The sequence below is a fragment of the Apostichopus japonicus genome, chromosome 8 (assembly GCF_037975245.1).
Source record: "Apostichopus japonicus isolate 1M-3 chromosome 8, ASM3797524v1, whole genome shotgun sequence".
In the NCBI taxonomy this organism is placed as follows: domain Eukaryota; kingdom Metazoa; phylum Echinodermata; class Holothuroidea; order Aspidochirotida; family Stichopodidae; genus Apostichopus; species Apostichopus japonicus.
Genome location: NC_092568.1, coordinates 12,001,819 through 12,026,587, shown reverse-complemented (window position 1 = coordinate 12,026,587; position 24,769 = coordinate 12,001,819). Strand labels below are relative to the sequence as shown.

Sequence of the window (24,769 nt, the reverse complement as noted above, 5' to 3'; positions counted from 1 at the left end):
GGGGATGGGGAGCAAATTCAAACACCCATCCCCGACTGAGTTTAGGAGGGTTTATGAACCTTTATGGAAGGTCAGAAATGAATCAGAGCTTTTATGGAGAGGTGCGACCCTTGGGTCGTTGAAGCCGAACCCCGGTATGTAGGCGAATGCATGGCTGGTATCCCCCCCCCCCCCTCAACACAATATAATGCATATTTATAGACTATAAGGCCTATACGTATAGCTTTTAACGCAATGTTGTGGTAATAAATACTCAACTTGTGTATGTGCGTGCCGGGGTCGGTGTGTGTGTGTGTGTATGAGGTTGCATGAATGGGGAGGGGGTGTAATTCTCACCCTGCCGAATGAAGAAAGTCCCCCCTCACTCATTTGCGTAAACCACTGAGCTCTGGTTCAAACGAAACACAGGAACAATCCCAGTACTTCCCCATTTTTTTGGCGACTCGCGTTGTGATATAAATACAACAACGCGTAACACGTAAGGGGGATTCCGTCGGAAACAATGTTTGCTGATCTTTAGTTTCCATTACCTGCTCGCAACCTGTATTGCAAATACAATCATCTCTAGCAATTTTGAGGTTAGTGACCAATTAGTTTGGGACTGAGGGTCGTTTTCTGTCACTGTTAATCGCGCTATAGTTATAAACACATTATGCCGTTAGCTGGATGAATAATCGTATACGTGCATTCCTATTTTCTTCGCGTTCACATATATTGTGTTCTGTGCACTACACCTTTCAGTAAATGCCTGTAACATATCAAGATGACAGCCGTACATATATATATATATATATATATATATATTATATATATATATATATGAATTTGACAAATCCTTTCAAGATAATGCATAAAGTTGTATGGTTCAACTTAGATAGCCTACTTTCGTTTCCTGCAAAGTTAACGGAACTTTGTTTTTTATTCATTTGCCAACCATTGAGCCTAATTTCAGTCATTGTGTGAGCGTGCACTCTAAAAACACTTGGGTTAAAATTGACCCAAATTGGGTCACTTTTTGACCCAAATGAAAGTCAGGAGGGAACCTAACACATTTGGGTCAAACTGACCCAGAAAATTAGGTCAGAATATGTGACCCAATTTATGGGTTGAAAATTTGACCCAGAAATATTGGTAAATATTGACCCAGGCAAGGGTTATGATGGAAAATCAACCACATTTGGGTCAGCTTGACTCTTATAGGAAAAAATACATAAATGCAAAAGGCTTCATTTGACAGTGCAATTTATTGATATAACTCCTTCAAAGAAAGTGAACTGCTGCAAAACTGCTAACAACTAATGTAAACTTGCAACAGAAACTGAATGTTTCATTAACATGGTACCACAGTACAAGATCTAAAGGAAGGAATTGTTTGTAGCATTACCAATGATTTAATATTTTTTTTGACCCCAGTGCAATTTTAACATAAAAAAACAATTTCAACATTTTATGAACGAACACTTTCTAGCTAGACATGTGTGTGTCTTCATAATGATAGTTATCAGCTAAAGCATAGACTAGCTCGCATGGGGAGGTATTTGCCTTACTTACGATGTAATAACAAAAGAAGAAAATGACAATCAAAACATGGTTGCCAAACTTTTAAAAGATGGGGTGATGGATGGTCAGGCTTGAAAATGTTCACTAAATTAGGCCTCGTAAAGAAAGATCCCCTCCCCCCCCCCCCCCCCTTTAACACTTATCCATGGATTTCATTAAACGGCGGCAAGCCTATTAGTAATGAGGCCAAATATTATGTGTAATATTTATACTGCTGTTGTACATAACCCAGCACAGGTAAATATTGTATATGTAAATATGTGTAGAATGGATACACAGATTTCTGCATTCCAAGAGCCGTTCAATTGAAAAAAAGTCCAAGAAATTTATTTAGAGCAGATAACTGGGACTGGGACAATCCATATAATTTCCTTCTAAAATTTCATGACAGCAAAATATTTGTGAGCTGCAACTTTGGAACTGGAATTTATGAGATGAAAACAAATATGATCATACAGGCTGAAAACGTTTTGCCAATTCTTCTTAGAATACAAGCATATCTTTGCTTTGTATATGAGGCAAGTATGCCTTGGTCCCATAAACGTGATTCACCTAACAGTTGAGATTTCAACTAAAATCACACAACTTCAGATGATAATAAAGGTTCCTCGGCATTGAACAAAATTGTGTCCAAATTCTTTCAACTGTAATGTAAAAAGGAATTGTAATGGACAGTTGAATCGATTGCCAAGTTAATTCTAGTGTTGCACTGTGCGACTATTGTTTCAACTTTGTTGAAAGTTCTTGTTGAAGCATATATATGGGACCCAGGCCTGAAAATTTTCAGCCCTACTTCCTTTTGATTTTCAAATATGTCTTCAATGACACAACTGATAATGACATTTTCCCAGGTACATCAATGTCGTATACAACAGTCTGGAGGAACTGCCAGGTGTTGTATGATTGCCACTGATAATCCATATCAAAAACATGAAAACACTTAAAACATAAATCAATGGCATTAAGCAGCGACTCCTGTGGAATGGCTTCTCTCTCTATGATCATGTAAGTTTGTTCCGGGCTAACCCTGCTGCTTCCAATAGCTAGAACGAATGGTTGCTTTTGTTTCACCCCTTCAAGGTAGTGTGGAATATTGGTTCCAATCTGAAATGAAAAAGAAAAGGTTATGGAAGCAAACTTCTTAGATTTATTCAAATGCTGCCTTCCATATAGAAAGGATCATATATTGTAGTACTCCCCAGAAGGTGGGGTATTGATAGAAGCAATCTTTGTTTTGATTAAGGATGTGCAATATTTAGCATTTCACAACTTCAGTGTTGAATAGTGCCACAATTTCATAGAGGGTTATAGAGGTGCCAGGTATTTTATGCATTGTACTGAAAACAAGGTTTTTTTTACTAGTTCAGATATTATGAATTGTTGGGCCTCTGTAAGTTAATTTGAGGCTCATCCAGGAACCCTGGACAGTTGATTATGAATGAACACAGTGTTCAAAGGTTAACAAGACAATTATACTATCCCACCATACTGCCTGGAATACCACAATGTCCTATCTGATCGGTGTGAAGTAGATTGTACACTCTTCCACTGCACACTCAACATATTCTGCATTCACATTTATATACATATATGTATTCATATATCATGTGTATACTGCAATGAAGAAATCATTGTTACAACTCTACCTGTAATAAATTTGGTGTGGGGTTTGTACAATGCAACCTGGTGCAGTGGTCTGTGTGAGAACTTGCTAGTGGGTAATGTTTTCACAATTTCTGGGGCTGGTGAGGTTATTCGAGCATTTGATTGGCACAGCTGCAGAGCATTAGTGACCGATGCCTTGATAGTCCCCTTCCACCATTCCCCTTGGGAAAGTGGCTGAATGCATCGTTCATGTCTTTCAGATGGGAACATAAAATGGTGGTTCTAGGAGCAGGGTGGGATTGTAATTGATGAATGTCTTGTCTCACCAATCAATACACTGCTCGAGAAGAGAAGGCAAGCTCTTTGCCTGTTTCATCCATAATTGTATCGTCTGTCAATTTTCCTAGATGAACCTGTAACCGACGATGATCTAATAAAAGGAATTTTTCTACTTCAAATTTAGCTTTCAGCTCACCTTTTGCAAATCCACAAATGAAGTTTGGGCATCTTCAATTGTAGCCCGTTTTCCTTTGCCCTTCACCTTCTGTGACCCAACAGGTAGAATGCATGGAATGCACTGCAGTGCAATGTTGCATACCTCATCATCTGTAAAGAGGGAAAATAAGAACCTTGGGGAAAGATTCACAGACTTAACACCCATGGAGGCACTGATTATGCCCATGTTATAAGCTAACACATTTGTGGTAATATATGATGATATATCAGTTAAAAAAATGTCTTTCAGTGGAACAATATGCATTATATAGTGTGGATAGGATCTCTGATGGCTCTACAAATCCACCAATTTCACAACAGCATCTCTGATTGTGATCCAAAGTTGGGTGGATGCCAGGCCAATGAATGTTCGTCGATGAAGCAAGACAATATTACCAGAATTCTGATGCGAGAATAGAACACATTTGTAGCTTATAACAAATCTGATGTCATCTATGTTGACTGTGCAGGGTTGTGCCCATGCCAGACCCGAGGCACTGTGTACTGACACATGGCAATCAGGCATAATACTTGACACTTTTCTGTTATCTGACTGGCCACCTTAATCCCCTGACTGACCCCCTCCTCCAAATACACACCATTTTCATTATTTCCCCTGACTGAGGTGAAGCTCAACCGGGGGCCCACTGACACATCACTGGCAGTGTCACATGAAAACAGTTCACATGCATTTTACCTGGGTTAAGTTATTGCAACTTAGTTACCTGATAGTTGACTGCTGTCTTGAACAATCCCCAGGTGTCGAGACCAACCATTTTGCTTGTCAGCATAATGCAGTAGGTTCCTAGCGAGTGCAGGTGTCCATAACAGGAACAATTTGTCCCCACACTTTGGCTTGATGACTTCAAAGTCCAGATTAATCTGAAAAAGGATGAAATATGTGACAAGTCTGCACAGAAAGCATTTTTTTGTGCCCAGACTTGGACTGTGAACATTTTTTTCCTATAATATTTTACACAATGATGATTCATGATATATACAATATACAATATTGCTATTGAATAGATTTACACATTGTGAGTGTGGGTGAAAACAATTTATCACAGATAATAGCTTTCAAGTTGGTAAATTTTGGTAGCCCATCGGACTACTGCTACTCAGTGTTCTGACAGTTCTGGTAGTCCAACGTATATTTGGTTGTCTAGGGCTACACTCCACTACAGCCTACTGAGCTACCACGTATTTCGAACCCTGGCGATTATGCCAGGGCCTATATAGATTGAGGTTTGTCTGGTGCTGGCATCATAATCTGAATATTTTCAATGAATGTTGAAGCAATTTAGCTGAAAAGTGCACAGTGTACAGGCACCCTGTGCTACTTACTTGTTACAACAACACCCCCTCCCCGCTTAATTGTACATACTTAATTTGTAGAATTAATATACAAGTATTTATCGTAGGGTATCTCAAGGTGCCCGAATACTGCGTGGGCCCGAATACTGCGTGGGCCCGAATACTGCGGGGGCCCGAATAATGCATATAAACCTAGGCTACCTAACAATACGTTCCAATATTACCGTATAGCAACGTGCTCAAAAAGCGCTATGAACATATAAGATCTGCTAGACCTACTTATTTTCAACCATAATATATGCAAAACAGGCTGTTCTTTTTTACATCTTGACCAAATATACCTAGCATAGGCCTAACATTCTAGGCTAGGCCTAATGTTAATTTTGTATGATAATTCAAAGTTTTCATTGCCAAGAAATTTTCAAATGAAATTGTTGTAAATTTATTCCAAGTTCTGCTTCTTTTTTGGTCTTCTTTGCCTTTCCTTCGGTAGTCTGATAAGCTACAGTATGTTAGTACACTTACTGCTTAATCAGATGTAACATTAGCTATTTAACTAAGCTATTTTTGTTATTTAGGCCTAACCCTAAAATTCTGGTAAAAACTCTGATGATTTTTTTGTTCAAGGTGCTTGTTCCATATCTTACGTTAGGCCTATAACACTATACGCAGTAGGGCCTAGGCCTAACGTGAGGCTAAACTAGTACTAGGCCTACGTACATTACGCATATTGCAAATGCTTCACACTACAGTAGCTGCCCTGTGTGTACAAAAAAAAACACCTCATTAGCCTGTCCAAATCTAGCCGTCATCCTCATGATCGCAAATAGGCCTAGCCTAGGGGCCTAATCATATTTACTTAGCAAACTTGACACAACAATGCTTGATTATGCATCGTCAACAATGCTTACTTATGCAGTTGTGCATCGTCATATTTATTTTAGATATACAGTTTGGCAAATGTAAAAATATGGAATAATGTTTGGCCTCCCTGCAAGTCCATGGGTCTATCCTCGGGCGATCCTAACGTTATTAATAGGCCTAGGCCTACAGGATATATTGACATCTTACTTCTTAGGCCTAGGCCTATCGAAAAACTTTGCATTTTTTGTACGTAGCCTAGGCTTACTGGCAGCGACTAGGCTAAACGGGTCTGTTTAACAACTTGGACAGAACTTTCTGTTAATTAGCTGAATATTTTACAATTTCAACCATTAGGGGCCTAATATTCATATCAGGATCGTGGATTTGTATATCAGATACTAGAGCCTAGTTGAGGTTCCGTACATGTATACATCATCTCAATATTTTAAAGAAACTACATAGCCTAACCAGATAGCCCACTGCAATAGTGTACTGTTTACTGTTTACAGGCCTAGCCTATGTTATGGCTTAGCGTTAGGCCATAGGCTAGTACGACTACGAATTCAGTCACCGACTTAGCCTTACGTTATGTCTTCGTATGCTACGTCAGCATTTCTTGAAATTGAATTACATATAAAAAGATATTTGCACATGATACCATACCTTAAAATGAATTAGCCCATTCCATCAAGCCCCATTTTTCTAATATATCTTTCACAAATGCATCCATCTGTGCTTCTGATCATGTTCGCTCTGTCAGCAAACTTGTCCTACAGCCAATTTGTCTATGGCGCGCGCGCCTGGCCAATATTATCAGACGGTCAATGTGTGTTCGTTAATTGGCTGATCTGACATGATGCACTCATATGTTGACCAATCTTAGTCCAATATTATTTTGACTCGTTGATGAAAGTCAGTTTCGGACTTAGCATTAGGTCAGCTTAGTGTATCGTACAACCCAAATTGGGTTATAAGACCATCGACCCTGCGTTTGGGTCATGAATATGACCCAGGTGTTTTAAGAGTGTGCGTAGGGCCTACTCACTCAGGGCCTTATCACACCCCTGCCTCCTGTTAATATCTTTAAAAAAAGGTATCTTTTTCCGACGGAGAACCCCTAGACCTCCATAAATCGGAGTCTGCTTCAACGACACCTGGACCACACCTACAATCCTGGATCTGTCCCTGGTATTATCTAATATCGTCACATGGGTGAAGGTCCTTTTCTTTGAATAACCCGTTTACCCCACCCCTCCCACTTGTGAATTATTAAACTATGCCCTTGACTAAGGTGCAGTTTTCTCACTTACTTTGATAGGTGTACTACACCATGGTCAATGGAACAAAACACTGTGAAAGGGGACGGAAGGGTGGGTGATGCAGATAACAAATGGGGTTTGGGGTCGCCCTCCTTAGAATGTTAGTCTTGTAGATGCTACGGTAGCCCAGATGAGACAATAGATTTTCAACTTTATTTCGAATGATATGTGTTATATATACAGCCTGTAGAGCCTTGTTATAATCTTTCAGTCTTTAAACCTTAGCTTATTCATTGATGTTTTCAATTGAAGCTTGTTTTTAAATACTTAACTTTTTATACATTGGTATAACGTTGATAGCCAAGTTCGTTACTTTTTAATTCCAAGCGTCCCATAAATAAATTGTTTAAAACATATACTGGTATAGTAAACTGAAACTACAATTGGACTTTGTACCAAGTTGTCGTCTGGTTGTGACGTCTGTATACAGTACTGTTGTATGTGGTCGTCTGTCAACCCTCACATTTAACTACCGTTGCGTGTTATGAGTATGTTTATTTATAAACGAAGATAATCGTCCTCAGGAAGCAAGAAACTTAAGTCGATCGTCCAAATTGAAGCCATCACTTTCGTTTATATCAGCACAGCACTGTCTCTTCTTCCAGCGTCTTCTGACTGCAAAAAGTATTTCTTTTCTCAAATGATTATTTCCTTATCCAACTTTTTTCTTCTTATATGCACAAATATAAGATATTCACATCACAACTCCAAGCGGCTTGAAGTCTCAATTTAGTATAAGGCCTAGACATAGCCTAGTTCTTACAAAATTATTGTAAACAATGGATGTCACTAATGTCATTTAAAAGCCAGGGCAGCATTAGCCTATTGTGTTTATTTCTGGTTACTAACAGTTAGGTCAGCAGGCAATGTGTATTAATGACCCACGAGGTCTTTTCACTAGCATTTTACCTTGTTATTCTAAATATGAAAACCAATTTGATCCAGTCCTGCTCAATGTGACTTGCTTTTTTACCATTAAGCAGAGAGGATGCCCTGTTCTTGTGGACATTCCTCATTTCCCATACATAAGCCATATGTAAGTAATGAAGTATGAAGGTTGAATGATTTCAATCTTCATAGACATTCTCTCACAATCCTAAAACGTATTTTAATTGCCTCAAACTTCAAATCTGCTACTGAACGTAAATCGTAAAGAAATCTATTGGATATCTTTCGTATTAAGTCTCACATCACAGGCCTCAAATAAGACTTGGGACCCCTAAACAACTATCGGTTCTACAAACATATATAATCCGTTCTTTGCTCCTTAATCCGCTTCGTGTAATTAGTAATGGTTTAGTTGGTTCTAATTCCATCACTGCAACTTACTGTTACATTTTGTACTTTTCATTTGACTGACAAGTATTGCTGAAGAAGGTCGCAGGGGGACCGAAACTTCCAATATATTTTCTAAAACTTTACTCCTTATCTGTCAATTATGAGTCATATCTTATTTCTCTGGTTTTCTCTATTAATATATATATTTGGCCTGAGGTTTGTGATGCCAATGGATCATATGTTCATCTTTTTACCTGGATAATGAAATATTGAGATATTGAGTACTGTCATTCCCATCATAGCGTTCATGCATACTCATCATTGACAAAAGAACAGAATTTAAGAAAACTATATAAAGCAGCCAATAATTGGTAGGTTTTGCTTTTTAAATGACAGTTTAAAGAACCAGATATATTGGCTACACATTTGAGCCAACCAATTCACAGTAATCTATATTATTCCATATGCAAGGTGAGTTTTTGATATATCACTTGCTATAGACTTTTAGACTAGATTACACAACTTTTTTACCCTCACTATATCAAACTTCAAAACAATTCAGAGTACTCTAGTGGCTTATACAGGAAGATCGCAATACAATTAGTTGAAGATAAGATCAAATTGCAGGTTGTTTCCAAAGTTGCTATTAGGGATCAGGTTACACAATGTATGTATAGGTATAATATAAATAAACCATTGATAATCACTGTAGTGTGTGTGCATGGTGATATTGTAAGATACATAAAGTGTGGTCGGAGACATATTGGACCTTCCAAGATCCATTGTTCTTGACAAACAGACAAAGGTAGGTGTTAATGTTAACAGTTGAGGAACTCTAGCTTGGCATATACTGTATAGGCTTTCAAGTCAATCCTTTCATTCAGGCTATTAAGCTACAGTGCATGCATTTATATAGAGTCATGTAAAGTCACTGGTCAGTGCATAGATCATTGCCCAGCATTTTCAGTGTTGACATGTATGGATTCTTACACTATGAAATGAGTGTAGAATCTTGTCTGATACATGAAGGTAGTGCATTCAGGCAGATTTACCAAACGGATTTCATCAACATCGGGATGATTTTGCTGGCCTGGTTGCATAAATTTCCTTTTTAAGTTGGGGCAAACTTTATTCTGGTTCTCTTTAAATTTACTCCGAAAACTGATTCATATGATATGTGTGAACACTTATGGAGAGTATTTTGTAGCAAGTCTGATTAGTTGCATGCACATCAATGGATACAATTAACTGTTTGTCCTAGAAGTTAGTCAACATGCTTACTCTAATTTTTATATGCTGCATGGTGGACCGCGGGTACACTGAGACCTACGTAGACCTAAATCTGCTCTGGAAGTGCTACAGAACTTGACGTTTGTTTGAAAAGATCATTTCTTTCTTGATATTTATTGCAACATATATGTGGCAATTATATCTGTGTAACAGATGATAACTAAGGTTGGAAACAATACTACTTGCTTTAAGAGGTGAAATCAACTTAGAGCAATACTACTTTGTACAGTGGTGTCACCAAGGGGAGGGGGAGGGGGTGGAGGACAGACATGTTCCCCTAATATGTGGTGCCCTAGCTCTCAAATGAAATTTGCCATATATTTGTCTGAGAACACTTTGGGCAGGAATTAGATAAACAATTGTCTTTGACTTCTTCTACTCACTGTAACTTACTGATGTTTACCTTCACAACCACAAAACTTCTGTGAACATTCTGTGTCTTCCTCCCTGTTGTTCTTATTTCACTTTTTACCCTCCCGCCACCCCCCCCCCCTTCCCACAACCTTCCTCACCACTTCCAAATGTCTGAAGATACCACTGACTTTGAGTCATAAGAATGTGACAGAAATCAATTAAGTAAGCATGGGACAGTGTTATACTGTGTGTGGGAGTGGTGGGGCCAATTATTGAGTGACCATGCATGTCTTAGTACTATTTACCCTCCCCCCACCCCCTTCTTCACCACTTCCAAATGTCTGAAGATGCCACTAACTTTGAGTTATGAGAATGTGACAGAAATCAAGAAAGTGTGGGACAGGGTTATACTATGTGGGGGAGTGGTGGGGCCAATTATTGAGTGACCATGTCTTAGTACTATTTACCCTCCCCCCACCCCCTTCTTCACCACTTCCAAATGTCTGAAGATGCCACTAACTTTGAGTTATGAGAATGTGACAGAAATCAAGAAAGTGTGGGACAGGGTTATACTATGTGGGGGAGTGGTGGGGCCAATTATTGAGTGACCATGTCTTAGCACTTTTTATCCTCCCCCCACCCCTTTCCTCACCACTTCCAAATGTCTGAAGATGCCACTGACTTTGAGTCATGAGGATGTGACATAAATCAAGTACAAGCGTGGGACAGGGTTATACTGTGTGGGGGAGTTGTGGGGCCAATTATTGAGTGACCATGTCTTAGTACTATTTACCCTCCCTCCCACCCCCCCCCCCCAACAACCTTCCTCACCACTTCCAAATGTCTGAAGATGCCACTAACTTTGAGTCATGAGATTGTGACAGAAATCTAGTAAGTATGGGACAGGGTTATACTGTGTGGGGAAGTGGTGGGGCTAATTATTCAGTGACCATGTCTTAGCTCACATTGTTTCCATTTTTGTGTTCATTCTGACTCCATGACTGATAAAGTATATGATATCAGTGAAACATGAAAGTAGTAAGAGTACAATAATAATGAACCATTCTGACTACCATAGTTGTATCTGTGTTTTTGGGCATGAGTGTCATAATAATTTATACTGTAACTGCATGTCAATAGCAACTTCCATGAATGTCATTGCTTCATTATGCAAAGTTGAACCCACACTGTAGTATCTTGTAAATTTTTGTTTGGTTTTGTTACTAGTGGTTCAAACACATACTATGTAAAACCTGTTGAACCCTGATTTTTAATTGTCTCTCAGTTGTCCTTTTTTTTACTTACTTAGAAATGGAACGTTACAGCATCCCCATCATTGGTATCATTGGACTGGCTGTCCTGTGTACTTATTCTTGGTGGTACTATTTCACCGTAACATTCTTCCTGGGCATCATGCTCTATATTTGTTTCATCTTTGCGTCAGATGGAGATGTCCTATTAATGATGTATGAAAAATTTGGTCAAAAACCAGGTAAAAATATGAAATTTTCACTTTTGAGCCACCAGTATGGAAGGGTTTATATGGTTTCAGTAACTATTGTTAGAGAGACATAATTTGAAATTGTATTGATTTTCAAGAGACTAAAAAGATTAATTAGCATATTATCAATTGTTTTTGTGAATATAGGGGTGACCTCATCCACCTCCCAATTTGTTAGTGTTTGTGCACGTGTAAACTCTTACTAAAGTATTGATATCTTATGTATCTTTGCAAAAGAGGGTTGACAGGATAAAATGGCTTAGAGTTAGTTGAAATAAAGAAAAAGAAACTAGCATTTTGTGACAAAACATGTGTCTGAGAAATAATATATTCTGGTGCTGTAGAAGGGACTCACTTTTATATGTATGTAAATTCGCAATGAATTTTCTACATTCAACTGTCGTTCAGAATCTCTAGAAACATTTGCAAATGAAAAGCATTGATAAATGATTATTATTGTTGTCTAGAAGAAGATGTAGTAAAGAACATTCATGTATATGATACAGCAGGATAACGTTCCTTAAGGCAGCTTTTTGAGTCGAACTTGATAAATATGACAATTCTAGTCCATTTTTAAATCCCATTACAAAGTAACTCACAAATTTGTTGATAGTCAAGTTTTATTTTAAGTAGTGAAGCAAAAGTCCAAATTTTGATAATATTTTTGAAATTTGGTTTCCAATTATTTTGTACTACCATGACAAGTGTCCGGCCCGACAAAATGTCAAGGATTGAATCAAATTCATTAATTGCTTTCTCAATTTCAATTCATTTGGTAGTGAAATAAACTTGAGAAGGATATCTTAGTTTGGTTATATGAAGAAATATTCATATATTTGGCAGGAAAACATTCCATGAAACTAATTTTTTTTTGTAAATTCGTCCAAAAATTTATGTACAGGTCTGATCTGTCGGAAAATTGACCGTATTGTTTATAAGGGAGTTCAATGACTTCTTGGGTTAATTTTTATGATGGCTTTCAGGTTGCAATAGTCTAAGAACTCCAACAATTACAGGTTATGAAAGAGTTGACCTGCACAACTTTATTTGTCATTGGTAAAAATTCTATGCAAAAGGTGAAAATTGCAAGGATGTATATCACCAGTACCCAGAGCTATTGTTTACAGTATTTTATGATTAAATTCTTATTTCACAAAAATGCTGTACAATGTTTCAAGACAAAAATATTGACAACTTTATGCAGAGAAGATGAAAGTGTTTCTTTCACAAAAGAATTATAATTATGATCTCCAAGCTTAAATATGTTGTAAAATAATGTTTTATGACTATCATAAAACAGCTAGTTAAAGGAAATTTTGATAGGAGTTGTGAAGGAACATTATAGATTTATTGTAAGGTTTGAATTAAATTGTGCCATTGAATGTTATCACTTCATGGACTATATATAACCAAAATGTCGAACTGTGGCTCTGACATTCATGAACTTTCACATACAATAATTTCAGCTCCACTCATGTTAAACTTAAATGTTAATACTAATCATGGAATTCTACACAAACCTGAAATTTTCCATAGCAACAAATGTACTACTCATGAGCAGCACTGGTTTTTTTCCAATTTGGGGTGGGGGTTGGAGGGGGGGGGGAGTTAATTGGTAAATACTGCTGAGCTCCACTTTCCAATAGATGCGCATGTTTCCACTAAATCCTGCCAAATGTATTGTTATGCATTGTAATGCACAAGCACGTTAATTTTGTATTCCTTGCTGGAGGCATACAGTAAGGAATATGTGCGTAATCTATGCGATGGTGTTGATGTGCTTGTGTATGTGACTTGTAAACACTGTTACTCAAAAGTTCATGGCAGACTAACCCCAAACTTGGTATGTGGATCTGTGTTATAATAGAGTACAAGATTGATGCACTTTTCTGTGAAGTTCAAAGATCGCTTGAGTTTAACAGATACAGAGGTCAAAGTCTGAAATCCTTTGTGAACTTCATACTTGGTACGTAGATCCAGTTTGTGGAGTACATGTGAACCCTAGTGATATTGGTGGAGGTTGTGACTTCAGTTCAGTTTAGTTTTGTGAAGGGGCAAAATCTTCTACAATACATAGCCAGAAAATGAAATCTGCTTCAAAGAGTTGCGGGGCAATTACAACACACTCAAATGGCCCTTATCAGTTTTCACACTCTGAGCTTCAAGTGGTCAATGGGTTATCTCAAGTGCGTGGTCTCCAGATTGGCTCAGTGGATCAACAGGTTGTCTGAAATGGTCTCAAACTTGGCCTTATTCTCTGTGAATTATATACTAGGTGACTATGGCATTGACAGAAAGTTGTGAAAATATATCACAGTGAATAAACAATGTGATGTATCTCTCATTCATTAATAACAACTATTAAAGTGGTGATTGTAGAGCTGCTTTTCTAGCTCAAAATTGGTAAAAGCAAAATGTCCATGTGCCCATACGTAGAACATGTGTGTCTGTATTCCACACAGGAAGACTGTTCTTTCTGGACAGTGAACATTTTGGAAGAAAAGTTCTGCATTGCAAAATCCTTATCATTGAATTAAATAGTTGATGCATACATTGCAAGTGAGTGCTACAAATAAGACTGCTGGATTTCCCTGACCTGATCTGTTTCTCAATAGTAGATCTTGGACAAAGTTTAACTCACTTTCAGATCTACATTAGTCAGATAGTTATGTGGCATTTTGAACAAATTATATTGCCAGGAATCACAAAACCAACTGGCTTTTGTGCTTTGTGTGTATGTGTGATTTGTGTAATTATATTGGAAACATCTTGTCTGAATTTTGTTCATGTAAATCTAGCATAGAAGAGATAGACTATACAATTTGTTACAAATATTTGGAGACGGTGATAAAACACAAACTGCTATTACCTTTACTTAGCTAAGACAAAAATTGTTTGAATTTTGACCAGACTTGCATCTTTTATCATTATACATACAGATGTTTTTAAGGACAAGGTTGTATGGATTACAGGAGCATCCAGTGGTATTGGTGAATGTTTGGCTGTAGCCTTGGCACAAACAGTAAGTACATGTCATTGACATTTACAATGTCTGCATAGTGAAGATTGAGTCATCTTTACTTCTTTTGTTTCCCCCCTCTCAAGCAGGTCACTTATTTGTGTATCCAGAATTTGTGGAGATGGGGGGCGAGGAGGGCTAATGGGGTCTGTGGTAAAAAGTCTCTGTGTTCTGAATATATTTATGACCATTTTGCCAGTGGTGCGTTAGATATACCGAGAAATGTGACAATTGAAGTTAGTCATCCATGATTGAATGTTTATTATAAACAAGATGATACCGTTTTTCACGAATATTCATGATGTCATTTGTCATTAATATTCATGATGTCATTTGTCATTAATACTCATGATGTGTGGGAAGCTGGAACGTTTGTAATATACAGTAACCTTAGTCTAAATGAGGGTCCTATATATTGAAGAGATTTCCTCTCCTTTGGCACTGTTATCTGCTTTCGATAGTTTCATATAGCATTATATGTCTTTAACGACTATACAACTTTGGTAGTGAAGTTGTATGTGCAACGCTTAGGCACTAAAGTTCCCACAAAATCAGATGTTTGTTTTCTATGAAAGTAAATTTAGAAACTTGTTATAAATTTGTGTAGGACTTCATTGGTTCAAGCAAATCCAAACAGCTGTTAAATAACAAGCCTTAAATTTTTGTTAATGATGTACAATATGTTTATCTTTCATCATATGCAAAATTAGGATAAATACCATGTTTTAAGTTTAATTCATTATTTGTTTGCTAGAGATAAGGTTAACAAACCCTCTCTTGGTTATAAGCACTTCGCTTGCCATAAGATAGCAATATTGTTTTACATATTTTTATCAAGTAGTACTTAATAATTGAAGAGAGTTTTAGTATACTTTTGAAATATTAATGCTGCCCTTATATTATGTATTGCCTGACATTTCATCTAAGCTCATGTCACTTAAATAATAATAATAAGAATTGAAGGTAGGCATAGCAGTCCTTTCTTAAATCAATGCCTTTCTTCAGGAAGAGTTTGGTGAAGTCTTTAGTAAGTGGTTTATGATAATCTTCGTTAAAGACCTGTTCTGTTTTTTGTTTGTTTTTTTTGCTCTCTTTTAGGGAGCCAAGCTGATTCTATCGTCCAGAAGAGAAAAGGAATTAGAGCGAGTAAAGGAAAGATGTTTAAAGGAGAGCAACGTACAAAGTGATGACGTGCTGGTAGTAGTGTTGGATGCCAACAAGTTTGATACTCACCGAGAGTGTGCAGAGAAAGCTTTCCAACATTTTGGGAAGGTAATTCAGAGCCATTGTTCTCAATCCATTAAATATATTAAAACCTTTCACAGGTGTGATTCTGCGAACTTCTCATGAATATGTTGGTGTAAGGTTCCTGCCATTTTTTGGGGGAGGGGGGGGGGGGGGCCGGGGGCCTTGATAAGAAAATGTTTTTCATTCAGAGAGCATTTCCTTTCTATTATTATCATGTAATCACACTTTATAGCTGTTTTAATTTTTTATTGCTGTTAACTGAATACAATCTGTGACTAGATGGTGGATACAGAGGTAACCAACAATTCAAGTATGTTGGACATAAAACTTTCATATGTTAATGATTAAGATTAAGTTTAGACTGTACCATGTGTATGTTTAAATCTATAGAAATGTATATATTCTGCAGTTTATCTCCACTTTAGAATCAAACCATTGTTTCTACTATCTTGTCATTCTCCTGACAGATCGACGTTCTTATTAACAATTCTGGTGTATCACAGAGGGCAGGGATTCACACTACAACCATTGAAGCTGACCAATTTGTCCTCAGGACTAACCTTCTTGGTGCTATATCAGTAACAAAATGTATTCTCCCGTATATGGTCGAGCAGAACAGTGGTCACATAATCAACGTCAGCAGCGTAGCTGGAAAATTAAGCAGCCCCTGCTCAGCAACGTACTCCGCATCCAAATTTGGAATGATCGTAAGCAGCGACCAAATTCCATTGAATATATATATTTCTCATGTATCGATATAGAAGTTTGTCTCCAGCTTTCTTAATTCTCCCCTACCACCCTTATTCCCCTCCCCCTTCCCTGCCTGCCCCTTCCCTACCTCCCCCTTCACTAGTTCCCATTGCTGTTGCTCTTATATACAAACAGATGCATGAGGTATAGTTGTAACAGGTGCTGCTCATGACTCTATATATATTTCTCATGTATAGATATAGAAGTTTGTCTCCAGCTTTCTTAATTCTCCCTACCACCCTTATTCCCCTCCCCTTCCCTGCCTGCCCCTTCCCTAGTTCCCATTGCTGTTGCTCTTATATACAAACAGATGCATGAGGTGTAGTTGTAACAGGTGCTGCTTATCAAAGCCTCTATACAGTATATATTTCTCATGTATTGATATATAAGTTCTCCAGCTTTCTTAATTCTCCCTACCACCCTTATTCCCCTCCCCCTTCCCTCCCCCCTTCCCTAGCCCTCCCTACCCTAGCTCCCATTGCTGTTGCTCTTATATACAAACAGATGCATGAGGTGTAGTTGTAACAGGTGCTGTTTATGACTCTGAATATGTTTTTTTCCTTCATATTTGTGAATATATCCCAGGCTCTTGTAAACTCTCAGTTGATGTCTTTCGGCTAGACGTCTGTTCACTCATGATGCCAAATTAAGATATCATCTAGAAACAAAGGCTCAAACATTTATATGCGTGTGTGCGTGTGTGTGTGTGTGTGTGTGACAAATGCCGACTTCCTCCTTTCCCAGGGTTACTTTGATACGGTGCGTGCAGAGGTATATAACTCAAACATCGCTGTGACTAACATCTGCCCAGGTCCTGTGGTTTCCAATATTGCAGAAAATGCTATTCAAGAGACATTAGATAAAAAGGTAAGTTACAGACACACATTCGTAATTTCTCTTACTTATGGCTTAAAAATTCTTAAGTTTTTTTTATATCGTGTGATCTGCTTGAGGGAAAGTTCTGCTTGCAAATTAGTGTATTTGTTTTTTGGGCACAGTATTTATTAGCTCAGTTAAATCCCCAGACAAGCATAGGTTGATTGAGGGATTGACAATCTGTGTGTTGATTAGCAGATCAACTCAAATGAAATGTTTCTACGATTCAGTTATAAGATGCTGTGAAATTATTCCACAGTTACATGTGAATGTGGTTCAAACCTTGCATTATTATACTTTCAAAAGATTTATACTGACTGCCTATCACCCCTCCCCTTACCCCCTCCCCCACCTTACACCCCATTTTATTTCATGTCTTGCATACACAGGCCAGCATACATAGCTATTGTAAAATGATTCTACCCATAACTCTTTCTTGACAGAAAAAGATACTGCAAATAGTGAGTAGTGACTTGCCATTTCTCGTTCTGTGGAGTTTGGCGTTATGACTATTTTTCACCGGTGCATTGGTATTACTATGCACAATTTACAAAGGCAACACCTTCACAGAGGATATTGCACTGGAGATCTATACTAGTCATGACCTAGTAAAGTGAAACCTCATATTAAAATTTGTCTTGTACTGCTCTTTTGTTAAAAATTAATAACTACGTACTTAAACTTAACTACGTACTTAGAGCTGGCAAACTTGACAAACAATGAAAACAGCTTAGTGTTTTTATCCGCCTGAGTGATATTTGAAATATTCTGTCAAGGTCTGGTGGGTTCAAGTTGGTTAATATGTGTTTGTGTGTAAGTTGTCATTGGTTCTCTTCACTCCTTTAACACTGTGTGCCATTCACCCTTATGTTAAATCCTTGCTCACATGCAGTTGCAGATTGTGAATAGTTTTGAATGTATCTAAAATCATGTATATATGGTCTCACAAACTAATCTTGTATAATTACACCACGAACAAAGGAGTGTTGCATAAAATAACATGCATATGTACGCACCGACACACAGTTAGCATGCAACCCGCACTTATTTGGTGTACAGGCTTGGTTATCACCTATGACATGTGCATATCATAAATTGGTACGTCACACAACTTTGTGCGCAATTTCTCGGTTTTTGGCCTGATATCGTTAGTAAATTCTGCATGCTACTTTTCCTTATAGTTTGCCTTGAACAGGCAAACTGAATATATTGTATGAATATAACACTTGGTGAGTTTTCTGTGAGAGTGTAAGCTGAGTAGCATGCAAGCATGCAAGTTGTACATATCGTCTTGGTTCTAGCAGTCACTGTCACATATGACTAAATTACTTGAAATTCCCCTTTAAAAAGGGTTGATGTTGATCACATATCATTCGGTTTCCTAATTGCTTAACTTTATACATAGGTTACTTAATCATTATATCCACTTGGAGATTTATTCACTATCAACATCCCTGGCAATTGTAAGTAAAGAAACCAGGGAAATCTAATAAGGATTCTTTTCTGGTTGTCTGGCGAACAACCAGGTCTTATGTTTGGTTATCCCAACAGCAAATTTGGTTGCCCCCGTACAAAAGATAACTAATATGTGTGCTGTAGGAGAGATGTGCAGGTTTGGTGATTCCAGGTTGCCAAGTGCCAGCAAATATGTCCACACATCAACATGAATGTTTGTAGTGTTGAAAGTCCTGTATGTAGTACATGACTAAAATTTCCTGATGACAAAAAAACTTATAATGCCTAAACAGATAAAGACAGACTGCTCTTGTATAGATAAAACTTGACCAAGTATTTCAAGAGTCTTTAAATGATACATATGTAACCTAAAGTTTACTCCAAACTCAAGACTTGATATCAAAATCCTTTGTTTGGGAATCTGTTAATTTATGATGGTGTCAAGTTTGTTCACAAGAAAAACTTTGCCCATAATAGATATTATTTTTTCAGTCTTAATCGTAACCTTTTCAGCACTTTTACAACATATTTGATAGATTTAATATTTGTACATATAAGAATCGAGGTGAATGACATGAGAGTTCAAAGGACTGTTGCCACACCAGTTTAAGTGACCATGCAAGCTGCACAGATATGAGCCATGCAGTTTATGATAAGATAAAAACAAAGATTGAATAAAGACATGTAGCTGTCAACTGGAGAAACTATCAAAACGTGTTGCATTATGATAAATAAAGATAACGTTTTCGACTGTGTATTTGTGTGATGGTTTACAGACAGACAACATCAGTGCTGGAACATTTTGGCTGTGTTAGCTACGCTTTAATTCCGTCTTTCCATTTTAGGATCCCGTCAAGAACTACGACGGTCAGGCCGAGAGAGGCTGGAACCTGCTGCAGACCGGTGAGAGATGTGCCGAGTTGATCTTAATAGCTGCAGCAAACAAACTGAAAGAAGTCTGGATTTCTCGGCCGCCGTTATTGATTGTCGTCTACATGAGCCAGTACATGCCGACGTGTTTCCGTTTGTGAGTATTCTGTACCAGGTCATTGCGAAGCTAAAATAAATGGTCTAGCTGCTAAGACTGCACTAGAGTGCTTTTCATTCGCTGCCATCAAATAACAAACAATGTAAAGCTACTTTATGGCTACAAGGTTGGTGTACTAGATTTACATGCTGAGAGGCGATATATATTGGAATATTCATAACTCCATTGTTTACATAGCCCAGTTAAATTAGTCTGTGTAATGTATTGAACAGAACGACAATAAGCCTTTGTTTAATAAAGGTTCTGCCCAGTCTGTGGTTCTGTCCTACAGTTTCCAGAAATGATTCATCTCGAGTAATACTTGCACATTGTTTCTTTGTTCCTATACATTAAGGTACTTTCTATATCAGTTGTTCACTTTGCTCAAGATTGCGCACTAAATAAAGTGCAATAAAATACTTGCTTACTTTAATTCTTTGAGTTCTCCCCATTGTTTTATTTTTATTTATTATTTTCTATCTTTACCCAGGTTCATAGGCGTAGGAGGCGGGGGGCTGGGGGGGGGGGGCTGCAGTCCCCCAAACCAAAAATTTTTGTGAAAATTTGGGCAATATGATGAGAAGTTTTTGGGCACCTACTGAAACAAAAATAATTTGCAATGTTTTTCAATGGTGAAACTGATATTATTATCATCATAATGATTGTAACGACTTCCCCAATAATTCTAACCAATATGGAAGGGTAATAACACGGCAAATGATTGTATGTTATTCGCATGAGATTTAATAACCGATCCATGCCTATTTGCACATTAGCATGTTGACGTTGTATTTTCGGGCAAGTCTACAGCCCCCCCCCCCCCCAAATCAAATTAGGCTCCTACGCCTATGCCCAGGTTAACGTTTATGCTGTATGTTTTACACCCCAGTATGTATAACAGTATGAATGAGAAATGCTGTGACATGCATCATTTTTGAGAATTTAGTTGATTGATATCTGTAGAGGTAACAGAAATGTAGTGGTTAATTAAGGTATCAATTTGTGGTACTGGAACAGTACAGGCTCTTAACCATGATGCACTTAAACTTTGATTTGTAATGATATTTATATTTATTTATTTCCTAATTCACTCTTCTTCAGTTTGTCGGCAAGATTGGGAATGAAGAAAGCTAAAGCATTCAAAATGAGTCAGGTAATTATATGTATGAGCACAGTTAGATGGGAGGTGCAGTGGGGAGGGGGGTTGGGATAGGGGGATGGGAGGGGGTGGGGTGGCAGAGTACCTTTAAAGGAATATGAAGAATAAAACTCTAGACTGATAAGGAAGCAAAACCCGGGAGTAAACTTGATTGGGGAAGTAAAATAACAAGTTTATTAATACATAAAAAAATAATTGTAGAGAGCAAAATTTTGCAATAACACTTTGGAAAATGCTGATAATTTTCTGTTGCACAAAGAACACTGTTTAACATAGCAAGATGCTCTAGGGCAATTATCTTGTGTTATTCATCTCAGAAGAATAACCATGAACGAATTATTTCCTGGAAAGTATTGACCAGGAAAGTAGATATTAAAGTCCTCCTGCTGTTACGTTTGATCGGAATAGAAAATTAAACCTAAAAGTAAACATAGAAATATATTTTCTGGCATATATTCACAATCTGTTTTTCGTAATAGCTTACAATCTTGTTATAATCTTTAAACTTCTCTTATATCAGATTACTGTATGGGTATTTTGCAACATTTGACATATAAACCACTGATATTTTTGCACCCGACTCGTTTATATCGAAAGAAGAGGAATTGATCCCAACTAGTTATTAAGCTAGACTTTTGTTACACCATCATTTCTTGTCATATGCAAGCATGTTAATAACGGTACTCAATACTTAGAGCAAATTTTATCAACCAGAACAGATTATCAAGCCAGACAGTTGTTGCAATGTTCTACTGGTCATATGCAATCACTTAATTAAAGCAGCTAGCTTCGCCATGGTTGCTAGCAACAACTTACTTTCATGGCGCTAACAGGGCCAAAAAGCAGTTTCCTTTTTATCCTTTTCAGCACACGACTAACAGTTTTAACATTTTTACTATAAAGTAAATACCCAAAAATATATGTAAAATATCAATATGTATCACCTGCCATCACTTTGCAGAAATAAAACAAAGAAAAGTGGAGGCCTGTGGTCCATTCAAAGGGGAGTTTTACAGTCCCAAAGCTGGTGTTATGCTCACCAAGTCTACACCTCTCTCCCCTACACCGTACATATTGGTCATTCTTTGTTGTTTATTTTTTTTTGGGGGGGGGGAAGGATTTGCTGTTTGGACAACCATAACAGTTATTTAAGTTGTAAAAAGATTCGCCTTGACTAATATATTTACCAATCCAGGGCAATTTTCATATCCAGTCTATTTTTTTTTCTTCTTCTGGTCAGAGTACGGAATAAAAGTCGTGATCACCAAAGCCTGTCATCAGAAAGATTGTCCAGCCATATCTCCCTTCATCAAGTCCAAATACCAGCCTTGAGATTGCTGACTGTATTCATTATAACAAGATATTAAAAGTAAGAAGAGTAATTATGATCAATAAATAGAAAAGAACTCATTTATTTAAATTATGATTCATTGGTCCACTTGCTCAAATTTTTCATTTTTCGGTTTAATTTTCAAAATGTACATTATATAGTAATACCTACACGGTCTATGATATGAATCCTAAATTATAAGTTCTGTTAAGTGGTCTACACTGTGGACTGGCGACGATCAGTCTCCTCACAGTATATCTATCATGGTTTATAAAATATCTTTACATAGAAGAAAGAACAGATAAGGAGCGATGAATTCTTAATTTTTTCAAAAATTAAAAACTTACCAGAGATATTACTGGTGTGTTGTTTGATGGAAGATATTCTCTCTGTTAATGACCTTTCTATATTTTGATATATTTTTAATAAGGTTTGATAATGGAATTCTTCATTCAAATTTTGTATCATGGATTTGGACAGCCTTTGATGCTTTGGAAAGTGTAGCGTTGTATATACATGTCATCTTCTATATATACCTCACTACTGATCATATCATTAAGTTTGCCGTACAAGCTGCATTTTGTTTTGAACTTATATACCATACAGTACATGGCTGTTTGTACCATGGTTGCATCATTTACAATGGCTATATATATATACCATATGTGACAATCTGTACTGTACATGGTTGCATCATGTACCATGGTTATATATATATATATATATATAACATATATGGCAGTCTGTACTATGGTTGTACCATGGCTATTTATATCATACATGTCTGTCAGTACCATGGTTGCACCATGTACCATGGCTATATATATACCATACATGGCTGTCTGTTACATGGTTGCACCATGGACCAGGGCTTTATATATACCATACATTGCTGTTTGTACCAGGGTTGCACCATATACCATACATGTCTGTCTGTTCCATGGTAGCATCATGTACCATGGTTATATATATATATATATATATATATACCATATGTGACTGTCTGTACCATGGTTGCAACATGTAACATGGCTATATATACCATACGTGGCTGTCTGAACCATGGTTGCTCCTGTACCATGGCTATATAAATATAACATACATGGCTGTTAGTACCATGGTTGCACCATGAACCATGGCTATATATATATATATATATACATATATATATACCATACATGGCTGCTTGTACCATGGTTGCACCATGTACCATGGCTATATATAGGCCTACCATGCATGTCTGTCTGTACCATGGTTGCATCAAGTACCATGGCTATATACCATACATGGCTGGCTGTACCATGGTTGCACCATGGACCATGTCTATATATACATACCATACATGGCTGTCTGTACCATACATGTGGTATACCATCATACATGGCTGTTCAAAGACAGTCCAGTGACTACCTAAATATGATGAAAGTTGGCATAAGGTTTATAAATGACAGAAAATAGTTCATTGAATTCATGGGACACTAAATTTTCTGCATTGTTTTAAATGGTATTTTACTATAAACTGGGAGCAATCAATTGGATTTAATTGGTATTAAATGACTTGTTAAATGCTGATTGGCGTGGAGGGACACAAAAGTGCAACCCAATGCAAATTTGAAGCTAATTAGGGGATATATGTTGAGGACATTATCATAGAAAATTTGAATTCTGAAATAGCTTCACTATAATGTTAGCAGTGTTCATGCGGTGGTGCAGTGTGAGGAGGCCATTTGTTGCAGTTGCATCATTTGTGCAATCAAAGTCCATTCATTTGACTCTCGGTATTATAGAAGGATGTTTGCAGTTTTAAAGATATGCTAACTTACTTAAACTTTTGGGGGGGGGTAGGTGAGGGGGAGGGGGTTCCAACCACAATTCATGTTTTGACCCTCCAGGTTACTCCACAGGCAATCAGTGAAGGCAAATGCTCTTATAGTAAAATTTTGTTTTGAAATGTTTGAGCTTAACTGATCATTATTAATTTCTAGCATTTTTGGTGGCATTGCAATGCTTAAAATGACCTGAGTAATAGTAAGGTATAGATAAAATATGGATAATACATCTTGTGATTTAATATTAGATAAGCTTAAGTAAATTAATAAATGCATGCTTAGGGTCGAGGCAATTCCATCATTACTAGTAACTGTTTGTAGCTCAATAAGATTCAGCGACTGGAGTTACTGCGCTATCAGTATGGGAGATGGTATTCATTGAAATGTTATATCTAGATATTAAATATATATGTGAAATGAAAACTTTTCACCTGACTCCTTTAATCATTATAATTAACGTCATTGGTGAGTATAAACTCTTGATATTTAAGAGTAA

General features: G+C 37.3%; 2 protein-coding genes across 4 annotated transcripts; one reads left to right on the top strand and one right to left on the bottom strand.

Moving 5' to 3' along the window:
* Positions 1-971: 971 nt before the first annotated feature.
* Positions 972-5,786, bottom strand: LOC139970455 (uncharacterized). Its single transcript, XM_071976182.1, has 4 exons — positions 5,757-5,786; positions 4,386-4,623; positions 3,641-3,771; positions 972-2,664 (listed from the first exon to the last, which is right to left on the bottom strand). The coding sequence occupies exons 1-4, from the start codon at positions 5,784-5,786 to the stop codon at positions 2,350-2,352; spliced, it is 714 nt and encodes a 237-aa protein (XP_071832283.1). The 3' UTR covers positions 972-2,349.
* Positions 5,787-7,570: 1,784 nt separating this feature from the next.
* Positions 7,571-24,700, top strand: LOC139970689 (dehydrogenase/reductase SDR family member 7-like). Of its 3 annotated transcripts, none has more exons than XM_071976589.1 (10): positions 7,571-7,781; positions 11,389-11,571; positions 14,520-14,602; positions 15,698-15,871; positions 16,315-16,554; positions 17,342-17,464; positions 17,917-17,934; positions 19,774-19,955; positions 21,057-21,108; positions 22,355-24,700. In XM_071976589.1, exons 2-10 carry the CDS (start codon positions 11,391-11,393, stop codon positions 22,364-22,366), a joined length of 1,065 nt encoding a protein of 354 aa, XP_071832690.1. In that variant the 5' UTR covers positions 7,571-7,781; positions 11,389-11,390; the 3' UTR covers positions 22,367-24,700. The 3 variants fall into 3 exon arrangements, with proteins under 3 accessions (XP_071832690.1, XP_071832692.1, XP_071832691.1); XM_071976590.1 differs by lacking the exon at positions 7,571-7,781 and adding an exon at positions 7,864-9,240; XM_071976591.1 differs by lacking the exon at positions 17,917-17,934 and having other exon boundaries at positions 7,578-7,781.
* The last annotated feature ends 69 nt before the right edge of the window (positions 24,701-24,769 follow it).

Coding starts and splice junctions, on each gene's coding strand:
- LOC139970455 (XM_071976182.1), bottom strand. CDS start 5,786: ATGACGGCTAGATTTGGACAGGCTAATGAG. Junction 4,624..5,756: donor GATTTGGACAGGCTAATGAG/GTGTTTTTTTTT, acceptor AAAATATTATAG/GAAAAAAATGTTCACAGTCC. Junction 3,772..4,385: donor AGACAGCAGTCAACTATCAG/GTAACTAAGTTG, acceptor CCCTCTTTACAG/ATGATGAGGTATGCAACATT.
- LOC139970689 (XM_071976589.1), top strand. CDS start 11,391: ATGGAACGTTACAGCATCCCCATCATTGGTATCATTGGACTGGCTGTC. Junction 14,603..15,697: donor CTGTAGCCTTGGCACAAACA/GTAAGTACATGT, acceptor GCTCTCTTTTAG/GGAGCCAAGCTGATTCTATC. Junction 19,956..21,056: donor ATGCCGACGTGTTTCCGTTT/GTGAGTATTCTG, acceptor ACTCTTCTTCAG/TTTGTCGGCAAGATTGGGAA.